Genomic DNA, 18,059 nt, shown 5'->3' with positions numbered 1-18,059 from the left:
CCAAAAGAAACAGTAGAGGGGAAAAACACAGGCATGCCAAGATTTGATCATCTTCACTGCAAGGTATGGGGAAGGGTGGAACTGGCTCATAAAAATACATTTCAAAAATGTGTATGCCCTTCCAAATTAAATAGCACTGGACTTAAATACAGGCTAGGGAAAAGAATTTTTGGTGTATGAAGAATAGGTAAGCCAGAAGGCCTAGCTGAGTTTTGAGTTCTAGTTCTATTAGACACAAACACTATGTTTGAATATATTTCTATGGCAACTAGCAATATAGCATGTACTTAACAGGAAGAATGGTAATCTCTCAGTTCTACTTTCATGTTCCAATCTCTTGCGTCATTGCTCATGCTGAGTCAGAAAATCTCATATTACAATGACATGAGTACTGTATCATCTAACACAATATTATTGTATAGTTCATCTCCTGTGGCATTAGTTAAAAACAAGAAAAAATCCATTTCTGCTTCCTTTCCATACTAATTCTCTGTCATTCTCAATCTGTCTTCCACCCTTTTTGTCTATTGCTGTCACACTTCTCTCATTCCTGTGTCTGCATTATCCAACTGTTTCAGCCTCACTTTTTCTGCAACTCTCTCCTCCTCTCTCTCTTTTGCATGTCTCCAATGTGTGGTTTTCACACGTTCCTTTACTGATGCACCTGATACCTATATCTCAGCTTTCTTTTTAAGGTCCATCATATGCAAGAAAATGGGAAGAAACATACTAGGTTGGAGGTAAAGGCAGGTAGAGACTGATGTCAAGGTGCTGCAACATGGCCAGTGGAGAGAAGAAGAACTTGCATCTATGAAGTGCCCTGCACATCCTCAGGATATCCCAAAATGCTTCAGGACCTATTAATTATTTTTGAAGTGCAGTCACTGTTAAGTAGGCAAACTCAGCAGCCAATTTGCACACAGCAAGGTCCCACAAAGATGACGATCTGTTAATCTCCTTTGGTGTTGTAAGTTGAGAGATAAATGCTGGATAAGAGCAGTGGAGAACAATGACGATAGCAGTAGCAGCTTTCAGGGGGAAAGGTGGCAACTTTCCAGGTAATAAAATGTTAGTTTCATTTGGGAAAACAAATTGTTGTTCTATCCTTATACTTGCTGTCTCCCAAAACAAATTGTAACATGTTTACACTATGCAGCTTACCACAGAACCCTAAATTACATCTCACACATAAATAATATCACATGCCAACAGTTGCAGGGCTTTATTGTAATACCAGTTGATCTCCCATGGGGTTGCATATGGGTGGTCAAGACTAAGTGGAGTCATCAGGTGAAATAAGTGTGCGTGTGCGCGCGCGTAGATACGAAGGCCAGGGTGGGAAGGTAGAGTGGTGGGGGTGGGGGGGGGGTGCCCTCTTAACCACTTGAAAAAGATGCTCACAAGTATTTTAAATTTTAACTTCTTTTCCATCTCCCATTCCTCCCTGCTCCTGACCAATTCACCTTCCTCCCCTCTCACATTTGCCTGTCTCATTTCTTTCCCATCCTCCTCCCTCTCTCCAATTCCCCCCCCCCCACCATTCTCATTGCTCCATTCTGGCCAGGCTTACAGCAATGTAGCTGCTGCCTCAATGTTCCATCTCTGCTCCGGTGACCAATTCTTTCCAACTACTAACACCGCCTGCCCCCAACACAAATATTCGAGGGAGGAAGGGGTTCAGCAGGATAAATGTAGGAACATGCAGAAACACACAAGAGGGCCAAAGACAGACCTAAAAAACTGCAGGAGCAGAGCAGGAAAAAAAAATCAGTGCTACATTAGCAAAGGAGCTGTTAGAAGAGGTGGAAAGATTAAAAAAAAATTGCAAACGGGCTTGAAAACAAGGATGAGTATGAATATTCAGAATGTGAAAAGTTTGAGAAATGATACAAGGGAAGATATAAAACCTGTCCATTCGTGAAGGAAAGGGAGACCGCAGTCCACTCACCCTTTTTTTTGGGGGGGGGCATAGGATTTGGTAGCGGTGTGATTCGACGGTTACGGATGAGGCGTGGGATAGTGGAGCAAATGGAGGGAAGGATACAAGGGTTGAGCAGGTAGTTCCAAAGGGGAAGAGGTAAGAGTGGTAAAGTGAGGGAGTGGCCAGAAAGGGGGAAGATGTAGTGAGGTCATGAAGGGATTGGGGAGTCAATAGGAACAAAGAGATGGGAGGAAGCTCAATAAATGGGGTGGGGAGAGCCACTACAGACCACATGTTCCCAACCATTGGTGGTTACTCTGCCTCACCAAGTCACAACACCAACCACCTCCCACCCAAAAGGAAAGAAAATAAAAAGATTAAAGAGGAACTGAAGAGATCAGAGGGGCAAAAAGAAGTAGCGAAAAGCTTAAGAAAAAAGCCTGGGAACAAAAGAGAAACAAATGCAAACAAGTGAAGAGAGTGATAGAAACAGCAACACAAAGACAGAGACAAGCAAAAGAAAGCCCATATTCCCTGACTTACCATGCACAATGCTACAGAAAATAGACCATTATTTTTAAAAACATTGAGGCACCTAGGAATTACTGGTGATGCAAACTTAAAAAGCTGGCATACTACCAAGTTTCTTTCGCCCAGCCTGTTGCTTGATCCTACTAGATTCACAGCTACTGATGAGCACCAGCAATAGATTTCATTTTGCCTATTGTTTCAGCACTGCTGTTTCAATTCAGCCATGATTTTGTTTGCCTAGTGTCTTGGTTCTTCATGGTTTCTCTGTTTTGTGTGTTCTACACGACCCCACCTACATTTTAGAATTGTAGCAAGATTAGAATCAATTTTATTAGTGTTTAGCTGCACAATGTGGCTGTAGCTGAAAACAAAATGCTAACCCAAGATTAAGGCTTTTCATTCATATTGGCTATATTTCTTGGAGGTGCCATTTTTCAGATGACATGGCCCTATCTGCCCTCTCAGGTATATGTATATGATCATATGGCACTATATGAAGAGGAGGGGAGTTTCCCCAGTGTCCTGGCCAACATTTATCCCTCGACCAGAGTACTGTTGTTTGTAGGACCTTGCCGCATTCCCTACATTATAAACAGTGACTACATTTCAAAAGTATTTCATTGGCTATAAAGCCTGCTCAGGTAGATGCAAAAAATCCCACAGCACTACGCAAAGAGGAGCAGGGGAGTTTCCAGTGTCCTTAGTAACATTTATCCCTCAGCTAACACCACTAAAAAATATATATATAAATGCAAGTTCTTTCTTCCTTATCCGCAATTTCATCATTTTTAAAGATACAATTTATAGCTCTAACATTTTTTTTTTTAAGAACTAAAACAGAAGCTTCTATTCATAGCCAACAAGCCAAACATACTGGAGAATATGGATGTGGTTCCTGATGAGAAAATTATGCTTTGTGCATGAATAAAGCAGTCATGTATAGTAATCCTTTTCTTACTGAAGAGACCAATACAACCCCATTCTTACCGTAAAACAAATTCTATTAACTACAGTGGAAATGTTTGCTTTGCTTCTATTCTGCTGCACACAACTCAGTACCTGTTTATCAAGCCACTGGTCATTGGTTGGGGAGGCATTAAAAAATCGTACAATAATCTGATCAGGTAATATATCATACAAATGGACCTGGCCTAATTAAGTGGATGATCGAAGGAATGGCAGATGGATTTCAAATGGAGAAATAAGGTTGTGCTCATTGGAACAGGAAGCAAATGTTCACATAATGAAGCAATATCCATTAGTAAATTTGGAATAGGAAAATAAAAGATTTGGTTGTGATAATTGACGATTGACTGAATTCATCCAGTCTATGCGCAAACTATCAGCAAGGCTAAATATGGGACGCATCTCAAGGATATAAAACAAGTTATTCTGACCTTGTATAGATTATTTGAGTCCTCATTTGGATTGCTGTATGCAACTTTGGGCACCCTACCTTGAAAATCACACTAATGCAGAAGAGTTCAATGTAGGGCAACAGGGATGAAGTACTTAAAGCACTAAATTATGCAGAAAGATTCAAAGAGCTCAACTTTCCATTGCTAAAAAGATTGAGATCAAATATGATCCAGATATTTAGAATGCTATTAGGAATACATAATGTAGATTTAAGCAGCTTGGAGTTGTACTGCAAGCACAGAATCAAGGGTAAGGGCTTCCCTGTAAAAAGGGAGCTGTCAATTTGATTTAAGTCACTTAGTAGTCATAACTTTCCCAGTACACTGGGCATGTAATTGCATCCAACCCACCTCTTTAGGGCTAGGTTCGTCTTATCCTCACTTTCTATCCCACTAGCCTCTACATCCAATGGATCTGACACATACAATGTAACCCCTGCACAAAGCATATATGCCCTCAAAAGAAGGCTCTTGTTCACTCTTCCCCACCAGCAGCTGCTCTTCTCCATGTATTTGCCTAAGGAATTGCAACAGATGTAACAACTGTCAATTCACTTCTTCCACACTGAAAAATTCCCACTTCAAGTTAGGCAGAGCTTGCTCCTTAAATTCTATGTATGTCAGTTACCTTTAAGCTTGCAAGAGAAAACATGCAATGCACAAGGTTTTCTGACCTACTTTTTGAAATCAACTCCAAAAGGATCTTTACACACAAATTTCAAAATACAAAAGACCATTATCCAATTCAGTGTAATTATCCAACACCAATAAGCAACTACTCCCACTAAATTACAAGCCATTATTAATCTAGATTTCAAATATAAAAATCAATGCATTGCCTTTGTTCAAGCTATACATTGGTATATTGCTCTAAACTTGTTTACATCCTTTAATCGCAGATTTAATTTCAAAGAATTTATTATGCATCTGAGCTCATGCTTTAATTCCAAGAACACAACACCACAGCCCATTAATATAAACGAAGAACTGCACAAGTATACAGGCCATACAGTGTTCTGCTAAAGAATAAAAGTCTTGTGTGAGACTGTCCTCTAAAAGCTTATTAGATAAAATTAAAGCAGTCATGATGTAATTTGCTCACATTTCCACGCAAAAATGTGTCTGCTGAGATGTTCTCAAATGCTGCCATCCAGCTGGATGAATCTGTCACAAATCACAATAGATGTTTAATATCAACCACAGGAACTAAACTTGGCTATTAATATGCATTTAATATCCCTGTTAAACATTTTTCATTGCATGATTAATTCTTTCTAAATATGTTAACTACTTTACAATTACTGATATATCTATATTTTATTTTTTTAAAAATTTGTTCATGGGATGTGGGTATCGCCGGCAAGGCCAGCATTTATTGCCCATCCCTAATTGCCCAATTAAATTTGGTGTGCGGGCCTCGTGTTTCATTGAAAACTCATCGCAAGTACCTATATCTTCCGTAGGCATACTGTGATAGGACCATTTAATGTTAAACATGTCACACAATAGCTGCTATTTTATAGAGAGAGTACATCACCCCATGATTGCAATATCCTAAAAATTTCTCCAAATGCTTTGATTTTTTTCTTCATCTATCATTTTTTTTCTCCAACTAAGTGAAATTTCTAATGTTCCAAAAGGGTTTAAACAGAATTTAACATTAAATATTTCATATTAACATGATCAAATTTATCCACCGAAATGTCTTTATTAAAGTTTTTAGTTAAATGTCTCAGCCTTTCTAAAAAGCATGGCTTATACTAGACAGCTGTAGCGATGGAATATTTTTCTGTAGCTTCCCTTCAAATACCTCTGAAAGAGAACAAACTTCAAGAGCTTTATTACGCTAAATTTATATTGTGTATTTGTAAGACATAAAAAGCAATGTATGATTTTACAGCTCGTGAGCACGCGATGGCAAGGGCAAGTGGAAACAAACACAAAGGAGAGATAGAGAGAGCACAAGAGCGAGAATCCACGGAGGGGACTAGAGTCAGTGGCAAAGTAGCGATGCTAATGACAGGAGCCGAAAACGACTGCTTCAGTCTTCCCACGTTGAGTTGACGGAAATTTTGACTCATCCATAACTTGACAACACTGAGGCAGTCGTTGGGCAGAGTTAAATGGAAAGATAGAACTGGGTGCTATCAACGTACAAACCTAAGCTAGCCCCATGCATACAGATAATGTTACTTAGTGTCGATGAGTATGGGGAGGGGGCCAAGAATAAACCTTTGGCGACTACAGAGGTGATGGCGCATAATTGAGAAAAGAAGCAATTTCTGATGATGCACTGGCTGCTTTTGGATGAGTAGGTGTAGAACCATGCAAGAGTAGTCCCATGGAGGAGAAGATGGAAGCGGATGCCCTGGTCAATCCTATTGACTAGAGGTCAAGGACAGATAAAGATAATATGCTGCAGTGACAGAGAATGTAATTTGTGCATTTGGCCAGCAGGTAATGTGCTATGAGCTAGGTGGAAGCTGAATTGAAGGGGATTGACAGGGAGCTTTGGGAGACAAGGCACATAGCTGGGAGGTGACAATGCAGTCAAAGACTTGAGAGACAAGAGAAGAGAGAGATGGGGCATGATGACAGTAATTTTGAAAGGCAGAGAAACAGACAAATATATTTTCAGCAACTAGAAGTAACATGAAATACATCCCAATGCCCAGCCCACATTTCACCTTGTTTGACAGGATGCCTACACAGTATGCAAGTAGTTTCAGGTGCCACTTGGACTTGGTGGCAAATCATGCAACAATTGGGTGAGGCAGTGGAAGCTTTTCTCTTTGCCAGCCACCAAGTTCCAAGTAAAACATCACAAACACTGGATGTTAGCAGCTGTTCCAGTACTTTCTATGCTGCATTGTTGACTGCTCAGTGCTCATTACATGAATACTGGACATTCATTTAATTTGAATTGGCAAACTATAGGCGATCACTGATTTGCACCGAAGTCCAGAAAACATCTTCCTCATCTGCTCCCCTGACCAAAAGATGGGGTGATTGCACTCACCTTCTGGGCAACCTCCTGTTATGGTCACAACATATTGAATGAGAAAAGTGTTCTCCTCTGCCCCAAAAATGCAGACCTTCCCTATTTCACTTCAAGTAACCCATCCAACATTTCTTCCTGGAAGGGGGCAGTTCCACTATCCAATGAGGCTCCCTCAGACAGAATAATGAGGGAACACAATGAGCAGCAGCCTTTTTACTGTTGTTGCACTTCCCATTGCCCTGTCACTTGCAACCATTGAACTTTCTGTCCACATGGAAAATATGCAGGGAGCATATTGAACTTATATAATTGTGCTGAATTCACCAGATTTCACAATGTCATTTCCCAACTTCACCAATAGAATAGAACAATTACATTTTTTCTATATTTGCAAAATTGGCCACTACGCTCCGGAATTGCCTACCTAAGCCTCTCCACTTCTTCAAGACCCTCCTTAAAACCCACTTCATTAACCAAGCTTTCAATCAACCCTCGTAATATCTTCTCCTTTGGCTCAGCATCCTATTTTATCTAATCACACCTTTGCGAAGTGCCTTGGGACATTTTACTACATTAAAGGCACTATATAAATGAAAGTTGTTGAAAGGGAGGTTGAACTGTATTTAAAGAATAAAGCAGGTCTTACCTACATTAAATTTCTGCCTACCACCATATGCAAGTAGGAAGTACATCGTAGCACCACTACAAAATACTACAAATAGATTTCCAAGTACCAACATCTTCAGCCAAACTTGGACAACTGTAGCACTAAAACTCTTGTAATACTTGTAATACCACCTGATGAAGCTCTGAAAGCTTGTGATTTCAAATAAAGCTGTTGGACTATAACCTGGTGTTGTAAGACTCCATACTTTGAGAAAGCAGAGAGGTTGCTCTGTCGGTGCCTTACAAATAGCCTCCAGAAGAAACCTGCACGTGATGGCCCATAATATGGTCACTGAAATGAGCTTTAACTTGCCCCAAGCCCAGGAACAAAAAGGGCAATCCACAAACCAGTTTGCTAATCTCTGCTTAGTAATAAGTTTTTCCACTATTCTGGTTTCTTAAGCAACATATAATTGCTGAAGCTGACAAAGGTCTTAGATGCCATCCACACAATAGGCTGGTGTATACAAGCCAAATCATACTTCTGCTCGTTGGAGGAATTATGATGAAATGTAAAAAACATCAGTGCCATTACTTCCTCAGATCGTCAGAACACAGAAGCTATCCAGGGCATGAATAAGCGAAAATTGGAGCACAGCCCTATCCATGTGCTAGTTAAAATATAATGTACGCATCAAATTCACTGGCTCTAGGTCTCTTTCACCCTGCCTCGAGAAATTGGGTTGTACCTTAGTGATAGTCACTGGTCATTTAAACAATAAAGCCAGCCATCAATAGCCCAAAGACTAACATCTGGGTTTGAGCCACTCCTCTGTGGTGCCAAACCCATCATGGTACCCATCACTGGCTCTCCCAGAGCAGCAACTGTAACTGTCTCACCCTCCATTTCCAGCGACCTTGCTACCCCAGATTGCTCTGTGAGGCTTAACTTCTCTAATCTCCTTCCTATCCCCTTTTCCGCACCTCTTCTGCTGTCCGTGAACGATTGCACACAGCCCTGCTTCATGTCACCCTCCAGAATGCTCAACCCCTTGCCAAAATGGCTGTTGCCATCCGCAAGCTAAACTTGGTGGAATCTATTGACATCTTTGCCTTGACTGAAACCTGGCTTCTGAACATCAAATCTCCCCTTACCAAAGCTGCCCTGCCCAGCTGCATACATTCATCACATTTCCCACCCAAACTGCCACAACAGTGATACAACTCTAAGTCTCCTCCTCAGGAACCAGTTCCTCCTTCAAGCATCTCTCTCTCTTCCATTCCTTCCACCCCCTCCAAGCCCCACAACAAGATCTGCTCCCTTAGTCACTGACCGAGCTTGAGTAATCTTCAATGATTTCAAGCTTCATCTAAATTTCTTGCTATATTCTCATGCAACTTCTCTGCTTTCCTGTCTCACTCTTCACACCAATAACTATGTCGTTGACCTGGTCATCTCACAGTGTCTCTACCAGTGAGATCCTGACTACTGTGAGTTATCGCTAACTACTTTGAATCTCCTTGACCACCCCTACAGGGAATGCTAAAAGCAGATTAGACAGACAGAGCACCTTGGAGATATTGACGACAATATGGTGGATTTTAGTCTGCTCCAACACCTGATTTTTACTAGGAATTGGCCCGGAATTTGCTCCAAAAATAACAGAGCCGAACAGCGCTCACCGTTATTTAAAGGTAAATGAAAGAGCAACTTCTGGCGAGCACACATGAGCAGTCAAACGTGCAAATCCAGAAGTTGCTCTACCAGATGCTCATCCGAAAGCTGTGTGGGAAGGACAGCTCGCGGTGAAATGAATGGACCAGTGCGAAGTTGCTGCACTGCCCAGCTAGAAACAACCTAATTCACACAGAAAAATCTAACTGATTTTACATTGAATTAACTGTTGTAGCTTGCACTTCCTGGTTCTGACACTGCGCAGCTTGTCAAGGATGCTTCAACCTGATTGGTTGAGGGGACAGAGAGATCCTTTCTCCCCTCACACAGCTCAGATACCCAGGAGAGGATACTGCACTTTTTGCAGCTCGCCATTCAAGGAAGTTCTGCACTAAAGCCCGTGGATCGTTCGTGGCTAAGATTAAATCTAATGAGCGGCGGGCCCCATTTATTCACCGCTCAGAGCAAATTCTAGGCCATTAAGTGTAATGTCACCTCCCCCTTGTAGTTTCCTTAATCATTTGGGCCAGGTGACAATCCAGAAACATTGGGCCAGATTTTGCTGTGAGCGGCAAACGGTGCTAGCCGTTTGTTAGATTTGCTATGGGTTTTTGCACGACAAGGTGCAGTCAGTGGGAAATCCAAACAGCACAGCATCCTCTACAGGGCACCTGGGACCTGTGTGAACAGGGCAAGAAACTGTATCTCCTTAACCAATCAGACTGAAGAATCATTAATGAGCAGCACAGAGTCTGAACCAGGAAGTGTAAGTTAGAATAGTGAATTCAATATCACGTCAGGTGCAGAAAGCAAAATAAAGCAAGGGAAAGAAAGATGGATTGAAAGAGAGAGATAAGGGACAGAAGGAAAAAGTTTTTAAAAATGTTAATTTTTTTTAAATCTCCAATAATTAAAAGCTGAAGGAATGAAACTCCACACTTGTAAAAGTTAATTTTCCATTCCAGAGAGGTTGTTTGGCAGTAATTAAGATTTATCACACCATTAAAAGGGTACTTAGATTTAAATGGACAAGCCCTAGCTTTTGGTGGTGAGTTTAGTCCATATCTACGGACGAAAGTACAGGAACTTCACGCCGTTCAATACAGTTGAATGGGGAGCCAGGCGGCAAGATGGCGTTTTTGCGCAGCTTACGAAGGGAGGGCGCATCTCTGACAGTAACTTCTGGATGTTCACGTTTAACTGCGCATGTGCACTCACCAGAAGTTGCTGTCTGATTTGCACATAAATAACGGTAAGCGCCGTTAGCCTCACCATTACTTTCACAGCAAAATCTGGCCCTATATAATGTTTTCTCTCTTGCTAGTCTTATTATAATGCTCCCAATGGATCCCTGGTAAATTCAAGTTTTCCATAACGATTGTTTTTAATCCTTCACATACATTCTTTAAGTAAAAAAGTGTTTGTACAATGTTGATTAGCCTGTAACAAATTCCAACCTTTAGTTTCTTCCCCTCGACATCATTTAGTTTGATCCACAATGCTTCCACCTCATCTATTCTGATTTGTCTAACTCCTTTATCAATATCTTCTCTTTCACATGAACAGCCAACTAACCCCCAGTTTTGTTTTCTATCCCTACAGGGCAATCTAGATCTATATTTGGCCTATCTTTTTTGTTTTGTAACTAATGTACACTTCAAAAATCTTTCATATGTTTTTTTCCCCACTGTCTCCTTACTCTCACCCTTCATTTTAGAGGCAAGAGCAACTTTACAAAACTGCCAGTTGACCGAGTTAAAAAAAAAGGTTGATTTTCAGATAAGCAAAGGCTCAAAGATTGACATATGTAAACCCCATCAACTTTTGACATGTTTTTCAACATCAAAACCAGGAGCAGAACAACCACTGAGAATGGTCATTAGCAGTTCCCAAAATACAACAGTGGCTGAAATAGTAACCTCTTCACAACACTAAGGGTTAAAAAAGGAATTTAGATGGTGCAACATAAAGCCAAAATAATATGCAACACCACAGAATGGTGGGATGTGCATCAAAACCCATTGATCCCCCAACACTGCCAGCTCTTGATTTCAGTTATATCAGTAGTCTAGATTTTCTGGTCAATATTATTTTAATGCCAAGTCCATTATAAATGGACAAACATCAGCATTAAAATAAAACCTCAGAAAATCTAGGCTATTGCAACCTAAATCAAAAAAACTTGCACATGAAACCCACACAGGAGTTTATGCTTGTAAAACTATCTACAAATTTACTACTGTGTATACACTTCACTAAAAGGCAGAGGTGCCATCTATCTGAGTAACCCAAGACCATGTTGTGTTAGAATGGTGATCTGGTGCAGAGTTTTTGCTTCAATGAGTCTTTGAATAAAAACATTGGAAGTTCAACAACTACACTGACTTGATAATAGTCTAGTTGTTCCATGTCGATTTCCACTGCATGAGGAAAATATCATGGTCATGAGTTCGGATAAAAAAAAATGTAAGTAGGTCACTGTTTCCATTTTAGGATAACTTGAAAGTAAATATATTAGACAACTTGTGATTTGAAGTATGTGCTCCACACTCGGATAACCAAGTCGTATAACATTTAACAAACTAAGTGCATGTGCTGTCTTTTAAGGCACTATCAGTAATAATCACGTAACTACTTTGTTAGTTTTAAAATTACAGTAAAATTCATAACAAGTTCTCCTTACCTCAATGTCATAGGTGAACTCTGAACCATCCAGCATAAGTACCTTGCACTGCACGAGCTTAATCTTTTTTGGAATTTTCAGAGGGGATTTTTTGCTTGTGCCTTCATCTTTCTGAAGCTCTCCACATTCTTTACTTTCCTCCTTTTTCTCTTCTGTTATTGCCTCTTCATTAGTCACATCTACATCCTTTTCCAAAGATTCTACAGTCTTTTTCTCCTCTTCAACTGGCTGCAAACATGAATTTCAGTTTCTTTAATACAATTCAATGGATTGCAAAGTACAGACTCATCATCTGAGCCAGTTAATTCATAAATATAGGTTTATTAACATGGTCAATATTCTGCATTTCAAAACCAAAATATTCATGAATTTTCCTATTTCTGTGATTATACCAAGCATATTGAGCCCACCAGCACCATTCTGTAAGTCCAACTGGCAGCAGCAGCGGCGATCAAAGTAGCATTAATCCAGCAAATTCACATTCATCATTCATGATTGTGCCTATCATACACTATCCGTTTGTCACATTTGCTCCTGCAAGGTCTGGCGCCCAAATCTGTTGCTCTAGCTCATGCTACTTATAAAAGTTTTTTAAAAAATGTTAATACCTGCTGAATTCAGGTGAGTTTTTAATAATTTTATTTCCCATTTGCCTGTTTTACTTCAAGTTAATTTACACCTGTTCCTGCCTCCAGAGGTCTCAAGCTTCTTCCTTTCCCATTTGGTTCGACTCCGCTTGGCCTGCCTTTGAAGGGCTCCTCTGCTCGAACCTCTGGCCATCACCCATCCAACCTTAGCGATATCCCTTCACTCCTGTTCATGCACCTGGCCTCTTCCCCCTTTCACGCCTCTGGTCATTCCCAGCTTGCTGCCCACTGTGTGCATGGAAACCAGCAGATTTGTTTTTAAAGCACATATAGATACAAGATATATTTATAGTGGTACAAGTGCTCTAAAAACAATTTTATGGTCTACAAGTTTAGACTTTCCTCTGAGGCTGATATACGGTATAGGATGTAGGATAATGCAGGGGTGGGGATACTACAATAACAACTTGCATTTATATAGCGACTTATAGAGAAACATTGCAAAGCACTTTGTAGAGCAGGAATAAGACAAAAATGGATGTTGAGCCAAAGAATGAGATATAAATGGAGAGACAGTGATATTTAGCACCATCCCCTGACCTGGAGCAAAAACCTACCCTTATAAGCCCCACTCCATGGAAATTGAATTTCTATTCCATCCAGTGCAGCTGCCCCCTCCCACCAAGAGCAAAAACTGGCCCTGGTTTTCACCCAGTGCCAAACAGTTCCTCATTCATAATTGTGCCCTCTACTTCCTTTCCTCTCTTCTTCCTTTCCAAATTCCTTCCCATCCACCATCCCCTCCTTCCTCTTATTGTGAATAAATGGCTCAGGTCCAGTGTTACAAATTTTTTCATTGCCTTCAGTTACTTCATCTCCATCCCTCCTCTTGCCCTGTCCTGCTTTCCATCCCCTCCTACTCCTCTCCCCCCCCCCCCCCCCCTCTTCTTTGCTGCCCCCTGCCACTATCCCCCTCCTCCCAGGGCCAGTTACCCCACTGCTTTCTAACTTGCTTGACTTGAATACTGCACTTCGTTTTGACTCCCATGTGCAACGCCATGGGATATTGACTTGTAATATAGAGAACATTAAACTTTTAGCACACAGCATAAATCCAACAATATACAGTATAATCTTGAGGGCCCATCTCACAGGGAAAGGTCCAACTTTTTTTAATTCTTTCACGTTTAGTCAATTGGTGACGACATTGGTGATTTATCAGGTAAGTCTAGTCAGCCAATCACTAATATTTGCCTTACAGATGCACTACGTCTTTGAAGTTCATGATGCAATGGACACTGCTGGACACAAGACTTTTAATTAAATAGCAACACGCACAAATGAGTTATGCCAAGTAGTACAGAGAAACAGGAGTGGAATTTTCTGACAATGCTGAGGCCAACTTACAGCACAAAAATACTTATCGTGAAATGAAAGAACAAGACACTCTTCATAAAAGGTGTGTACGTCACTACAAATAGCTAGCTACCTTGGAGATAGCACGAGGGGAAACCCATTATATATTGGTCTATGATAGGACTACAGTACTAACTAAATACTCCATTTATTTGTTTTATTAGTAAAAGCCAAAACGCTGTTGGCCTTTATGGCTTTATCAACTGCACTTGCACGTTTACGGAATTATGTATTTTAATCCACATCCTTCAGCATCTTTCCTTCGAGTGCAAGCTCCTGCTCCTCATTTTTTCTCCCAAAATGTATAACCTCACACTTTTTCACATTAAATTGCATCTTTTACCAGTCTACCTATTTTGTTGAAGTATCTTCTTGAAGTCTTCTTACAGCCCTCTTTGGTTTTTCATTGGCAATGTTAAAATTGTGTTTGCTATGCCCAAGTTAAAATCATCCATATATGGCAAGAACAAAAGTTGGCTCAACACTGACCCCTGGGGTATCCCACTATAACCCCCTCCATTCCATGTTAAAGGTGTTACATAAATGCCAGCAGCTGTTAAATTTACATCATGCTTGAGAGGAACAAGTAACTTTGGCTTTATGGTTTCCAAAGCTTTCCATCACTGGGTGCTTCTTCCCCTCATGTTTGGGTCTGTTCTGGACTAATTGATAGAGATTGTTTACCATGGTTAGTCAACAACTCCATTATTTTTGCATTATGTGACTATACCAATGCCCTGCCTGATCCTTCTTCCCCTTCACTTTTCACTATCCCCTCTGACCCCGAACGATCAGTCCTCAGCAAAGGCCTCAGCTTCATTCCCTTATGACCCCACCCCAATGAATTTTGAGCTTGACATTATGCTGAGCTCTTCTTCCATTGCCTTCGTACCCACTTCTTCGGCTAGGAGTTTTCCCTCCACACAGTGGACCCTTTCTCCAGTCTTCAGAATTCTCGTTCCACCTGGGCCCCACCCTCTAGCCCCTTACCCCGTCGATTTTCTCATCGTCACACCAGCAGTTCCCATCGGCCGTCTCAATTTCTCTACTCCCCTCACTCACTTTAACCTACCTCCCTCTGAACTTGCAGCACTCAGTTCTCAGGTCCAAACCGGACGCTGTCGTTGTTTGGCGAACAGACATCTACTCCAACCTCAGTCCCCCAACCCCGCTTCTGCCTCCTTCCCAAGATCCACAAACAGGACTGCTGTGGTAGACCCATCATTTCAGCCTGTTCTTGTTCCAAGAAACTTATTTCTTCCTATCACTACTATTTTTTCTCTTTGTCCAGTCTTTTCCGACCTACATCCGCGACTCTTCCGATGCCCTCCGTCGCTTAAACAGTTCCCAGTTTCCTGGATCAAACCATCTCCTTTTCACCATGCACATCCAGTCCCTCTACACTTCCATACCCCACCAGGGCAGCCTGCCATGAAGCTGCCGTTTCGTCCTTGAACGGAGGGCCAAACAGTCCCCATCCACCACCACCTGGCCGAACTTGTTCTTACACTGAATGAGTTCTTCTTTGACTTCACTTACTTTCTCCAAATAAAAGGAGTCTCTATGGGAACCCGTATGGGTCCAAGCTGTGCCTGCCTTTTCGTGGGATATGTGGAACATTCTTTATTCCAGTTCTACTCATGGCCCCTTCCTCATCTCTTTTTCCGGAACATTTTTTTAAAAATTCATTCACGGGATGTGGGCGTCGCTGGCGAGGCCGGCATTTATTGCCCATCCCTAATTGCCCTTGAGAAGGTGGTGGTGAGTCGCCTTCCTGAACCGCTGCAGTCCGTGGGGTGACGGTTCTCCCACAGTGCTGTTAGGAAGGGAGTTCCAGGATTTTGACCCAGTGACAATGAAGGAATGGCGATATATTTCCAAGTCAGGATGGTGTATGACTTGGAGGGGAACGTGCAGGTGGTGTTGTTCCCATGTGCCTGCTGCTCTTGTCCTTCTAGATGGTAGAGGTCGCAGGTTTGGGAGGGGCTGTCGAAGAAGCCTTGGAGAGTTGCTGCAGTGCATCCTGTGGATGGTACATACTGCAGCCACTGTGCGCCGGTGGTGAAGGGAGTGAATGTTTAGGGTGGTGGATGGGGTGCCAATCAAGCGGGCTGCTTTATCTTGGATGGTGTCGAGCTTCTTGAGTGTTGTTGGAGCTGCACTCATCCAAGCAAGCGGAGAGTATTCCATCACACTCCTGCCTTGTGCCTTGTAGATGGTGGAAAGGCTTTGGGGAGTCAGGAGGTGAGTCACTCGCCGCAGAATACCCAGCCTCTAACCTGCTCTCGTAGCCACTGTGTTTATATGGCTGGTCCAGTTAAGTTTCTGGTCAATGGTGACTCCCAGGATGTTGATCGTGGGGGATTCGGCGATGGTAATGCCGTTGAATGTCAAGGTGGTTAGACTCTCTCTTGTTGGAGATGGTCATTGCCTGGCACTTATCTGGCGCGAATGTTACTTGCCATTTATGAGCCCAAGCCTGGATGTTGTCCAGGTCTTGCTGCATGCAGGCTCGGACTGCTTCATTATTTGAGGGGTTGCGAATGGAACTGAACACTGTGCAGTCATCAGCGAACATCCCCATTTCTGACCTTATGATGGAGGGAAGGTCATTGATGAAGCAGCTGAAGATGGTTGGGCCGAGGACACTGCCTTGAGGAACTCCTGCAGCAATGTCCTGGGGCTGAGATGATTGGCCTCCAACAACCACTACCATCTTCCTTTGTGCTAGGTATGACTCCAGCCACTGGAGAGTTTTCCCCCTGATTCCCATTGACTTCAATTTTACTAGGGTTCCTTGGTGCCACACTCGGTCAAATGCTGCCTTGATGTCAAGGGCAGTCACTCTCACCTCACCTCTGGAATTCAGCTCTTTTGTCAATGTTTGGACCAAGGCTGTAATGAGGTCTGGAGCAGAGTGGTTCTGGCGGAACCCCAACTGAGCATCAGTGAGCAGGTTATTGGTGAGTAAGTGCCGCTTGATAGCACTGTCGACGACACCTTCCATCACTTTGCTGATGATTGAGAGTAAACTGATGGGACGGTAATTGGCCGGATTGGATTTGTCCTGCTTTTTGTGGACAGGACATACCTGGGCAATTTTCCACATTGTCGGGTAGATGCCAGTGTTGTAGCTGTACTGGAACAGCTTGGCTAGAGGCGCAGCTAGTTCTGGAGCACAAGTCTTCAGCACTACAGCTGGGATGTTGTCGGGGCCCATAGCCTTTGCTGTATCCAGTGCACTCAGCCGTTTCTTGATATCACGTGGAGTGAATCGAATTGGCTGAAGACTGGCTTCCGTGATGGTGGGGATATCAGGAGGAGGCCAAGATGGATCATCCACTCGGCACTTCTGGCTGTAGATGGTTGCAAATGCTTCAGCCTTGTCTTTTGCACTCACGTGCTGGACTCCGCCATCATTGAGAATGGGGATGTTTGCAGAGCCTCCTCCTCCCGTTAGTTGTTTAATTGTCCACCACCATTCACGACTGGATGTGGCAGGACTGCAGAGCTTTGATCTGATCCGTTGGTTGTGGAATCGCTTAGCTCTGTCTATAGCATGTTGCTTCCGCTGTTTAGCATGCATGTAGTCCTGAGTTGTAGCTTCACCAGGTTGGCACCTCATTTTTAGGTACGCCTGGTGCTGCTCCTGGCATGCTCTTCTACACTCCTCGTTGAACCAGGGTTGATCCCCTGGCTTGTTGGTAATGGTGGAGTGAGGAATATGCCGGGCCATGAGGTTACAGATTGTGCTGGAATACAATTCTGCTCCTGCTGATGGCCCACAGCGCCTCATGGATGCCCAGTTTTGAGCTGCTAGATCTGTTCTGAATCTATCCCATTTAGCACGGTGGTAGTGCCACACAACACGTTGGATGGTGTCCTCAGTGCGAAGACGGGACTTCATCTCCACGAGGACTGTGAGGTGGTCACTCCTACCAATACTGTCATGGACAGATGCATTTGCGACAGGTAGATTGGTGAGGACGAGGTCAAGTAAGTTTTTCCTTCGTGTTGGTTCGCTCACCACCTGCCGCAGGCCCAGTCTGACTGCTATGTCCTTCAGGACTTGGCCAGCTCGGTCAGTAGTGGTGCTACTGAGCCACTCTTGGTGATGGACATTGAAGTCCCCCACCCAGAGTACATTCTGTGCCCTTGCTACCCTCAGTGCTTCCTCCAAGTGGTGCTCAACATGGAGGAGGACTGATTAATCATCTGAGG

At 42.7% G+C, this 18,059-nt stretch overlaps 1 protein-coding gene across 9 annotated transcripts in view; it reads right to left on the bottom strand.

The window, feature by feature from the left end:
- LOC137321833 (protein 4.1-like) overlaps nt 1-18,059 on the bottom strand; it is a 160,284-nt gene that overhangs the window by 85,740 nt on the left and 56,485 nt on the right. For all 9 annotated transcript variants that reach the window (XM_067984547.1, XM_067984553.1, XM_067984546.1 and 6 more), the window contains exon 3: nt 11,836-12,063. In XM_067984547.1, the coding sequence (XP_067840648.1) occupies nt 11,836-12,063 (228 nt within the window). The remainder of the gene's footprint in view (nt 1-11,835; nt 12,064-18,059) is intronic.

This window comes from Heptranchias perlo, chromosome 5, assembly GCF_035084215.1.
Source record: "Heptranchias perlo isolate sHepPer1 chromosome 5, sHepPer1.hap1, whole genome shotgun sequence".
NCBI lineage: Eukaryota > Metazoa > Chordata > Chondrichthyes > Hexanchiformes > Hexanchidae > Heptranchias > Heptranchias perlo.
Note: the sequence above shows the minus strand (reverse complement) of the source record. Positions and strands in the feature narration are given on the sequence as shown.